Below are 10,881 nucleotides of genomic sequence, written 5' to 3'. Positions count from 1 at the left end.
TAGACCAATAGTACAAAATCGTTCTAAAAGCCCTAGTGGCGGTCAAAAAACAAAAAGAAGTACCCAGGTTGCGGCATCATCTGGAATTATCCTTTATGTATAGGTACTGAGGCTTTGCCCACAGCAAGGCCGCCCCCCACAACCAGTCCGGGAGATGCCGACATATCTATGCCACGGATTTCGATGGCACCGACCCTCGATCCGGGTGTATGTCATCGTTCAAGATATTGGGGATGCCGCACCGGACTTTATATCAGGGACGCGCTCCGCCACGGCCATCCTAGACTCTTTTCACACTCTATTTGATTTTTTACCACCGCCCAAGAAGCGCATCGAACAGCAACAACAACAACAACAACAACAGCAGCAGCAGCAGCAGTCGCCGCCGACGCCAGCCGCGATCGACAGCGCTTCGAGGCAGGCCTGGTCGGCGGTCCGGCTGCTGGAGGAGTACGACCCGAGCCAGCTGGGCGAGGCGACGCGGCCGCACGCCTACGTGGCCGACCACGTGGTGCGCGTGGACCTGTCGGCGTCGGTGGTGGACGAGATGGCGCGCTACGAGGCCCGGCTCAAGGACACGGGCGCCATGGGCGGACCGCACTCGGACGAGACGGGCCGCCGGCAGCGCGCGGCCAAGGACCGCAAGGCCGGCTGGCTCGAGAAGCTCAGGGACCAGCTGCAGCGCGGCGAGGAGATTCGGTGGTACGTCGTCGTCAATGGGGACGAGGAGCGCGGGTGGGAGGGTGGCGGTAGTGGTGGTGGTGGTGGTGGTGCCCTGCAAGGCGAACAAGTGGATGATGACCCGCCGGTTGAGGATGAGCATCGCGAGCGTGAGAGGCAAAAGCTACGGCAGCGCCTTGGAGGGTTGTTTCTTGATGAGGAGGGCGACGGTGACGACTGTGGCTATGCGGTCGATGATGCATCCTCCCAGCACACCAAAGGCCAGTCTGACAATGGTACGCAACCCATGCCAGCAATACCGCCACAACATGGCGCCTCAAAGCCGAATGCTACAAAAGCCACCAGCATTGGATTTAGAAGGCTGTTTAGTAAGGGCAGCAAGACTTCTGGCGATGTGAAATAGATGTGTGACGATGGGAGTCAATTTTAAAGTAGCAAAGCTGGGTCATTTGATAGACAACCTTGGGACAAATGGGAACCTATCAAAAAAAAAATAAAAACATCGACAAAGCCTCCTCGCCACCCTCTTAAAACAAGTCCCTAGTTGACAGAGGTACAACATGTGCTCTTGACCAAAGTCAGTCCCTTGTTGTAATTCGTTCCAGTATACGCATTTCAGCCTCAAAACTTGACCCTGGTGTGGCCCACAGCCGCAGTTTTGATACCAGCAACTCTTTCAGCTCCTTCACATCCGTTGTGAACCTTTGAAGCTGGGGGATGGAATCACAAGTGACTAGAACCAGCAGATTTGCCATAGAGGTCTGCGAAAAGGTCCATAGATAAGGAGACCGCTTGTCAAGCATCTCGGTTGAATTGCGAAGGTATGTAGAGCATGTCTTGATGCAAATCTCGCTCTTGTCCAAAACAATCTGCGGGATCGAGGTAAGGGGTTGAACAGAGCCGGCTGGCACAGCGCTAGACGATGCTGGCGTACTGACAGACAGGTGAGGTGACACTGGGCTAGAGCCAACCGAGGATGGTGCCAAGCTCCTTGCTTGCTGCTGCATCAGTGCCGCGTAGAGCACAAAAGGCCGGTGGATGATATGACGAGCTGCATAGAAACGCAACCGCAGCACCCGGGCACGGTCGTTTGGGCACGGTTCGGTACCCAAGGGTGGCCGCAGGCTCTCTGGGATCGACAAATACCACTCTTCCAACTGACGGTGTAGCTCCGAACTGACATTGACAAGTTTCACAAGACTTAGGCTTCCTGTAGCCGGGTTCATATCAGAAAATGATATCAGACCTGAGTGCTCTGACGAGTACAAGGAGCTGTGAACCCGATTCAGCAATCTCCTGGCAGCAGTCTCTGCTGCGAAGTATATTAGTTCTTCGTGCTCTAGAGGGTTCAAGCTCCGTGGCAGGGGCATTTGATCCGAAAGTCGGTCAGCCATAGGTTCGATCCCGGTTCGGGGAAGTTCTAGCTCGGCTGCTCGATCACTGCATATCTTGTATGTTAGTTCATTCTTCGAGGTGCAGTGCATACACGTTGTTGAGGGAATTACCATTCAATCATGAAACAAGACCACAGAACACGCAGGTAGTCGTCGTTTGGAGCTTGCAAGTGACCGTTTGCTTTTCTCTGCCTGTTATAGTTTGAATAAAAATGTCAGATAGGCATAGGCAGCGTTTTAGTCTGTATCGAGGGTAAGTGTGCACCTATGCAACTAGGCAAGAGTTTTTTTTTTTTTCAGGGGGGAAAAACAAAATCCGATAGTCACCAAAGATCTTACTTTTCGTAAAGAAAGATAAAGTTATGAGATGCGAAATAGGCCATCCTCCAGCTATGAAGAGGCCTGCCGAGATGTGCAAAGAAGGAGGCTGCGAGGACGAGCGCCTGACAAATAGGCAGACTCGGCTGGAAGCCCCAGACGGTCCATTTCAGTAGAAGACGGAGCGCAGGTTGGAACAGGCTCATAGCGAGCTGATCCTTTTCCGCCTGGACATGAAAAGGCAGCGGAACTTGTTCGTCGCCGGGGGCGATAGCGCCAAGCGCCCACACACAGAGGCATATTGCCGTCTCCGGAGTTTCGGCCGGACCGTTGTCATAAATGTCTGTTCGCCACCGTATGAAGTCGTGTTCCGGAAACAATGGGTATGTTGAATGTACTCGTGCAAAGTAGTTGGCCGACAAAGACTCAAAGGCAGCATTATCTAGTGAGGGCCAGTCAAGCTTTGTGCTCTGAAATAAATCCAAAGGCTCTGGCAAGGGCAAGCTGTCTTCGATGTCATGGAAAAGACTCCTGGGGTATTCACCGAGCATGTTTCGGATGCGAGGTAATGCAAAGAGAGAACTCGCCGAGGTGAAATGGTCAGTGGGGATGAGAAACTGATGATGATCCAGGCGGGGGTCAAGATTGACGGATCCCGGGTCATGACGGCTCTGAATCCCTCCTAGTTGTGGTGACTGCTCTAACTGCTCTTGTTGCTGACGTTGAAGTTGGTAAGAGTAGGATGCCGGCAGTGAGAACAAGTTTGGCTGAAAAGGGCTAGACGCGGTGGTCCCGCCGCCCTGGGCAAGCTCATTCAGGCGCTCGCTGTGCTCCTGTAGCAGAAGCTCTATACGGCCGAGGCGTTCGGCAACTGGGTCGGAAGCCGGCGCGGAGCCAGTGGGAAGGTCGACCCTACATGCATGTCAGGGTTCTTAATAAGCACCACTGCAGTAAACAAAAAAAAAAAAAAAAAAAAAAAAAAAAAATGAAGGAGCCACAGCAGGCCAAGAAGACCGCAGCTAGGCGTGTGACAGACAGCTCAAGGGTCGCGGAAGTACCCTTCAAACAAGGAGAAATGTTAGACTAGTAGTCGTACCGTTCAACTGGAAGCTCTTTGTAACGACACTCAGCTGCCGATTCCCGACAGGTAGAGCAAGGTCGTTCACCGTCGCATCTGTGTATATTTGAGTTAATAAACGGATCCCATATCCCCTCCATAACTTGCATAATATATACGGAGAAACAGTAAAAGGTAGAGAAAAAGTGCACACACCTTCGCTTTCGGTGCCTAAATATGGTTGAGTTTCGGTTTTGTCAGTGTGAAGTATTCGAAAGTAAGAGGACAAAAAAAAAAACAAAAAAAAAACAAAGGCCTTGCTCGGTCTTTTTTTAGACGCACCGACAGAAATCGCAAGCTAACAAAGCGCCTTTATTCGACCAAGGTAAAAAAAAGAATTATAGTAAATGGTGTAAGTCTAGGTAATGTCCAGAGCAGAAATCAAAGTCACATGGACATTGATCAATTTACAAGAAAGAGCTGGGGGAAAAAAACTGATTCTGCGTACGTTTTCGTATGTAGCTCATTGTCTCTTCTCCAGCGCGATAGTAGACGGTATCACTGGATTTTGTCAGATTTCTGCATGCTTTGGAAAAGCTTTTGTCTCTCTTTTTTTCTTGAGTGCATAGAAAAGTTCTGGTCAAATGCTGTACTCACTCAACCACTCTGCCGGCTATGACAGCCTCCCAAAGAAAGGAGAAATTAAATGCCCCCGAGTCGTATGAAAATAGCGCTACTGATGGGGTGTTAAAGTGCACGCGGGTGGTTGCAGGAGGGCCAGCGAGGTTGGAGCTCGGCGGCCAGGAGCCTGTCACCTACTGCACGTCCTAGGTAGGTAAGGCCCTTAAGGTAAGGTAGCTAGCCATCTACCATTTAGCTGCCCGCCCAATAGGGGCATGCCCAGATTACCACAGGTCCAGGGCTTCGGGCTGCTTCTTGATTGGAGCAGCAAGCAAAGCTAGTGACAGTGGAGGTCAGCTCTTCGAAAATGCACTCACTACACAAACATGGGAGCTTCGACGATTTCTGCCTGCGATTGATATTTCAAAGAGGGTTAAATGTCTGACGTACCCCGCATTTGTGAACGAGGCTTTTTTTTTTTTTTTAATTTGTTTCTTTTTTTTAATTATTTTTTCAAGCTTCGAAAGGATAAGACTGAAGTACTCCGTCTGGCTCAAACGTTTCCACAAGAGTGGAGGTTGAGATTAGAGACGGGGCTTCTCAATACGCGTGACTTCTACTGCTATGGATTCAAAGAGATTCATTATGGAATTCGGTGCGCGTTTGTGGTACTCCTGACAGCAAGATGGTATGGTGGACCTCGAAGTAAGATACGAGAGTAGCGTCTGGTATTAAATGGTGGTCTTTTTCTTTTTCTTTTTTTTTTTTTGAAGTCATTAACAGCCAGGTCAGTAGATTGCAGCAGGGGCAGCCAGCCTGGGAAAGTACTTCGTAGTGTATACAGTATGTACAAGTACACTTATCCGAAGCGATGACACCTTGCCCTCCAAACAAACCCCTTTCAGCGGGCCGCGGTTACTTCCCCGTCATTGGCGGGTGGGGAGATTCCACTGTGCGGTCTTTTGCGCAGAGGCCGGTGTTTGATGGAGTACCGGGTTCTGAAGTCGAACTCTTTTCTTTACAGTATCTGTAGTTCTACTGTAGGAGGTGCAATCTTTAGCATTCATGTTGCGGGTTTCCTTCCTTTGTTTTTAATCGCTTTTCTGTTAAATTGGCCACGGATATTTCTAGAACTTAGTCATCGAGTGAAGAAAATAACAGCTTCGCACCCTGATGGTACTTATGCTCAGGTGTTACCCTAGAACTAGTGGCCTTTCAGTGCATGCGAGTGCTAGGTACCGTACCTAGACTAAACCTACTACGTCTGTCCCTAGATACTCCACACAACTCCGCATAATTCTTGCTTTTCGTAGCAAGCTTTTAGCTTAGTTCTTCTGTGTGGATTGAACTGCCCGGTTTTCACTTTCTTACGACGTACGAAGTACTCCGTAAGTGCTTCTCCATGACGGGAGAAAGCTACCTAAATAATTGGTGTATGCCAAACGAGCAGAAAATCACCTACGAATACAATCGGTGATATCCTGCTCCCGACTTCTGGTCTCCGAAGCAACCCTATTGTTTGATTAATTACGCGCGGGTGAGCTACCAAATGTCAACCGTCCGCTGGGGGAAATCGCCAAGCCCGATTCCCACATAGCGCCCAAATTCAGTCGCACAGGGGCCCTCACGGATGGGATGGGGATATAACGTGTGGACAGTATGACGCGGGACAACTGCCTATCCGCTCTTTGAAGCTCCAGTCACTGCAACGTTGATCTCCATCTCTCCTCACCCACAGTCAATACTAGGTATGCAATCACCCAGTCAAGTCGCCATGGCTCCTCCACAGTCACATAAGTTAATGGCAATGAATTTTCGTTAAAGGGCTTGGCGAGCTGCAAATTTTATTTTATTTTATTTTTTTATTATACACTAAGAACTAGCCTAGTTCTAGTAGCTGTCTGCTCAATCTTTTCTTCCTTTAAAACTAGATCTAGGCTAGAACAAAAAAAAAACCAGAAGAAACAATCCCGTTTCGGCACATTGGTCTATCTCTGTATGCGCGTTTCTTGCACCGTAAGCAGTGACTACCTTAGCTTTAAGACTTTTATCCGCCGCGTTGCTCTCGACGTCTGCACAAGCTGCAAAGCATTGACCTGCTTGGCTTTCTTTTTGTGTTTTGCAGACGCAGCTTGCCGTCAGAAAGATTAAATATCTGCCTGCCTAGATTGAGGTGGCAAGTTATATATTTTCTGCAGCTCCTCCAAGTCGCATCACACCACATCACATACACACAGGAATATCACCTGACACGGCCGATAATATGCGTACCGAATCTCCGTCGTACTACGCCAATGGCATTCTTACCCTCTTGGCTCTCTTGCCCACCGTCAGCTCGTCTATTCTATATTCATCCTCATACGGTGGCAGTGTCTCTGCTCTCGATCTGACCCTTGCGTCAGCCTCGAATCCAGCAAGCCTGAAGGTGGTTTCGTCAACCAAGGAATGCTCCCCGGATCCAGCTTGGCTAACCCTCGATTCGGCTAATTCGAGGCTCTACTGCGTTGGTTCGACATTTCCGCATGCCATGGGGGTTGCTATTTGAGGCTGGAGACTGCAAGTGACACGATCATGCTGACACGAGATGCATAGGCGAGGGGCTGAACACGAGAAATGGATCGTTGAGTGCCTTTGCGACTTCACCTGATGGTTCTCTGTCCTTGATTAAAAAGGTCGACACCATTGGGGGTCCCGTGAGCACGGTTATCTACGGCAAAGGCGGCGAAGGTATTGCTGCTGCTCATTAGTGAGTTTCTCTACTTCGTGTTTATCTAGGCTTCGAACCATCCTTGCGCGGCAAAGACCACATAATACATGAACGGAAAACTAACGACTGACGCTTCTGTATAGTACTGGTTCGTCGTTGACTACCTATGCAGTCTCGGACCTGAAGTTGCTTCAGGCAAAGACCTGGAACGAACCTCTTGGTCCTAACACGACCAGGCAGGACGCTCCGCATCCTCATGAGGCAACAACCGACCCTACCGGTCGCTTTATTGTCGTTCCTGATCTTGGCTCAGACCGTGTGCGCGTACTAGCCATCGATGAAGCAGGAGGTTTAGATCTGAAGGAGGTGGAGCCACTCATCGCCAGGCCTGGCAGCGGACCTAGGCATCTCGAGTTTCTCAAGCTTGACGGCAAGACTTTGATGTACTTGGTCTCCGAACTGGACAACACTGTGACGGTGTATGAGGTCGGCTACGGTGAGGACAGCAAGTCCATGAATTTCCGTGAAATGATGGTTACCGGAACTCACGGTGATGTCGCCACACCCAACGCGTCCGCTGCCGAGATTCATCTGTCGGTAAGTAGACTTTGTTAAGTCACCTCTGGCATGTCTTGAGCGGTTACTAACTTAGGAAATCCAAAGCCGGACCACCGCTTCCTTCTCGTGTCATCTCGCTTCGACAAGGCCTTCAACATCCCCAGCTTTGACACTACGGACGGTAGCCTTGTCCCGTCTGATACGATCACCAGTTTCTCCATCGACCAAAAGACAGGCGCCATCTCGGCGATTCAGAGGTTCCCTGCCGGCGGCGACAACCCGAGGCATTTCTCGCTGAACAAGGACGGAAGTCTCGTCGCGTCTGGTCTTCAGGGAGATGGACGCATCGTCGTCATATCCCGCGATGCAGAGTCTGGTCTCTTGAAGGAGTTTGTTGCCAACGCCAAGGTTGAAGTCGGCGTCAACTGTGTCCTCTTTGCTTGAGTGACAGGGCTTGGGGGGTGGTCATGAAGCTTAGGTATAGTCTAGTTCGTTTGCTGCCGCATGGCAGGCTAGTATATATCAACCCGAACTAGGACACAAGACTACTACTACGTACCTTGCATGGACATTCTGTGCATTCCAGTGACCAGTTCAATCCGTAGCCGTCACTGTCTCGAAGCAGTATACATATCGGAGCTCTCGAGGGCTTTCTCTCTGCTGCTGTATTACTCTAGGCACACAAGGTATGGGAAATTAGCTGAATTTTCCCGAAGCTCTTCCTCCGTTTTCAAGTATTGAGAGTCACAGTGATTGGATAGATTACTTGGCTCGGGCGGAGGCATAATATCTTGTCTCCATCCCCTGTGCTTCTTGACATTACTATCGCGTGTCCAACAGAGGCCAGTCTAGTCCGAGGCTTGCCAACCTCCATTGGCCAATTCATAGAAGAGACTCTGCAGGTCGACACATCGACGTAAACTTAAACGGGCGGGACAGTGAAAGCAAGCCGAACCCTCGGACGCATGCTTTGTTAGATGACAACCAGTCGAAAGGCACCAGAGTTAGTCGAACCTTGGGAGAATTCCACATATGAACCATGGTAAAGTCCAAAAACCTAATGTCACCACGGCACATTGTGTGTGGGCTTTTTCTTTCCTTTTTCAGCTCATTTTTGTAATTGGAGAAAATACTGGCCCCCATCGAGGACGAACGACTATGCTCAAACAGGTCAGCCATGTTCCTTCCCGGACACTTTCCCGGCTCAGAACATGCAGGCATTCATTCCATCGCACGGGTCGTGAACCCAGACGGCCATTCATCTGCATGTACGTCGTACAATTTGGACATGAAAGCCTATAAGATGGTGGATGTGGACCCAATAGAGAAATGACAGGTTGTCACATTTTGGTATATGTGAACCAGATTCTTTGACGCAGGTGATATTGAAAGTCGAAACCTTGGCCTGGATTCACACAAGGCATGTAGATTACACTTGCCGTCTCGCTTCTTTGGGCTTCCTTGCCCCAGGCGGGAACGGGTGAGGTTATGCGGGGGACCTGACCCCTAACCTCATTACAATGCATATTTGGCACCGATGTCGATCGCATATACAACATTTGATGTACTAGGATAAAGTTTCCGAACAGTGGTGATGGAATATGAGTCTATAACTATCGAGCAGGGCATTGACATGGCCCCTGACAGATATACGCAAATACCTTTTGGTCATAGTAACCCCCAACAACAAGGAATATGACACATACACCGCGGATACCATGAGGTCTGGAAGAGAAATCAATGAGAGAGCGAGAGAGAGAGAGAGAGAGAGAAAAAAAAAAAAAAAAAAAAAAAAAAAGAAAGAAAGAAAGACAGCCCCGGTAACGGCCTTGGCGCGGGCAGTGTCTGACTTGTGAAAAAGTATCTTGTTAAGAAAAGAGATTGAAGGGGGGAAATGTCAAGTCGGAGTCGCCCGTACAGTGACTACTCACTAGGTACCCAAATCCCAACGAGGGGTAAAAAAAAGGCCAAGACAAGACTTGCTTGTGTGGTTGCTAGGATGTATGTGTCGCTACCTACTTTACTGTATAATAACTCACACAAATTCTGTGGACAACGTTCCCTTCCTTCTCTATGATTGGGTAGGCTCGCAAAGAAACCGCCAGGAGTAGGTTAGTTGATTGGCAACCGCGGTCACGAGCCTGCCAACGCGTGCGACCCAAGTACCACACAACTCCACCATTGCCGTAATAAATGGTCAAATATAGGATAGGTTCGTCGTGGAGGGTACGGTTGGCGACGGAGTTGGAAGAGAGAGAGGGAGAAAAAAACAAAAAGGGTTGAGCTTTTTGTTGCCCTGGGCTTATGCGACATTCGACGAAACACGTGGTGGATCAACGCGGGTGGACGACAAGGTCGGATGGATGTGGAGTAATTTCCCCGCATGCTCGAAGAGAAGCAAGTTAGAAAATAGAGATACTCCATACAAGAAAGAGAAAAGAAAAGAAAAAAGAAAAAGAAATGAGAGTTCGGTTAACGCATGTGCAGATCTGTCTGATGGTTGGGAGGGGGGGTGTGTGATTCATAATGGATATTCAAGGTGGTATCCGGAGTCGTGGTGTAGACCGTGTAATAGAGTAAGCGGGCAGGCGGAGAATTATCAAATTGTGCAAAGAAAAGCAAGGCAGGAGAAATGGTTCAGACGGGCCATTCGAGCGATAAACCCATCTTTTATCAGACCAGAAAAGCTGGGTTTATTCCCACCATCAGAGTCCTTTGACTCAAAGCTATATACTGTAAGTACTTGGCAAGTTGGCCATGTATGGGCTGAGCTCCAACTAGGTCTAGGACCCGAGCTGCGTACAATCACTTCGACTTCGCCACGTCTTTTATTGAGGAGGCAAGATGGGCTCATTCGGCCCGTTTTTTTTTTTTTTTTTTTTTTTTTTTTTTTTTTTGGACGAGGCGTCAATATGCAGATATCTGCAAGTCAAATCCAAGGAGGGGGGCGTGTGACAAAGACAGGCACTGGAAAAGTAGTTGTCTTCACAATGGCTTTGTTCTTGCATGTCAACTTCGAGTAAGCTCTTCGTTCCTTAAAGGTTCAACATGATCTTCGAATGTACTTTTCAAAGTGGACGGGCCCATATTATTGTAACCAAAGAAGGCCAACCATGGCTGTGGCGCATTTTTACCGGTAGATCGATCAAGCCACAACTAACAAGACGTCAAAGATAAAATAGGATGGGCCCAACGTCAGCCACTATAGACTGAAGTACATCATATCGGCGCTCGAAAAAAGAAAAAAAAAAACGGCATTGTCGTGAGTAGGCACAAATACCTAGAGAGAACGGGGGGCCCTGAAATGAATCCGCCTGCAAGCTACTGTAAAAAGCAGCTATAGGATAGGAACGCCAACCCCGCACGCACATCAAAGACTCGATCCAGAGACCCACTGCCAGGCACCATGCGGCGATTACCGAGCGAAGTAGTAATACCTACTACATCTCCTACAGTCGGTAGCCATCCGATGAAGCGAGATCTTATGGAGGGCAAAGTGCAGGTCGCCTAAGCACTTCGGAATTGTTGGAGATGGCAAGATATGT

The 10,881-nt window shown here is 49.2% G+C and overlaps 3 protein-coding genes across 3 annotated transcripts; 2 read left to right on the top strand and 1 right to left on the bottom strand.

Moving 5' to 3' along the window:
- Window positions 1-154: 154 nt before the first annotated feature.
- PgNI_03761 (uncharacterized protein) lies at window positions 155-1,084 on the top strand (the record flags this gene model as incomplete). The annotated part of the gene is made up of 1 exon (XM_031123814.1): window positions 155-1,084. One exon carries the CDS (start codon window positions 155-157, stop codon window positions 1,082-1,084), a length of 930 nt encoding a protein of 309 aa, XP_030983457.1.
- PgNI_03760 (uncharacterized protein) lies at window positions 724-4,169 on the bottom strand. Its single transcript, XM_031123813.1, has 7 exons — window positions 4,108-4,169; window positions 3,959-4,011; window positions 3,667-3,681; window positions 3,490-3,567; window positions 2,415-3,264; window positions 2,187-2,267; window positions 724-2,121 (listed from the first exon to the last, which is right to left on the bottom strand). Exons 2-7 carry the CDS (start codon window positions 3,975-3,977, stop codon window positions 1,260-1,262), a joined length of 1,905 nt encoding a protein of 634 aa, XP_030984740.1. The 5' UTR covers window positions 3,978-4,011; window positions 4,108-4,169; the 3' UTR covers window positions 724-1,259.
- A 2,165-nt stretch (window positions 4,170-6,334) lies between these two features.
- Window positions 6,335-8,344, top strand: PgNI_03759 (uncharacterized protein; the record flags this gene model as incomplete). Its single annotated transcript, XM_031123812.1, has 4 exons — window positions 6,335-6,578; window positions 6,664-6,817; window positions 6,922-7,375; window positions 7,442-8,344. 4 exons carry the CDS (start codon window positions 6,335-6,337, stop codon window positions 7,778-7,780), a joined length of 1,191 nt encoding a protein of 396 aa, XP_030985649.1. The 3' UTR covers window positions 7,781-8,344.
- Between the last annotated feature and the right edge of the window lie 2,537 nt (window positions 8,345-10,881).

Source organism: Pyricularia grisea (genome assembly GCF_004355905.1).
Source record: "Pyricularia grisea strain NI907 chromosome Unknown Pyricularia_grisea_NI907_Scaffold_2, whole genome shotgun sequence".
NCBI lineage: Eukaryota > Fungi > Ascomycota > Sordariomycetes > Magnaporthales > Pyriculariaceae > Pyricularia > Pyricularia grisea.
This window is presented reverse-complemented; position numbering and strand designations above follow the sequence as displayed.

Bases quoted from the DNA above. Each gene is read 5' to 3' on its own strand.
- PgNI_03760 (XM_031123813.1), bottom strand. The intron at 3,265-3,489 runs GTACGACTACTA...CTTCCGACCCAG, and splicing joins AAAGAGCTTCCAGTTGAACG to TTGCCGAACGCCTCGGCCGT. The intron at 2,268-2,414 runs GTAAGATCTTTG...AAACTATAACAG, and splicing joins TTTATCTTTCTTTACGAAAA to GCAGAGAAAAGCAAACGGTC.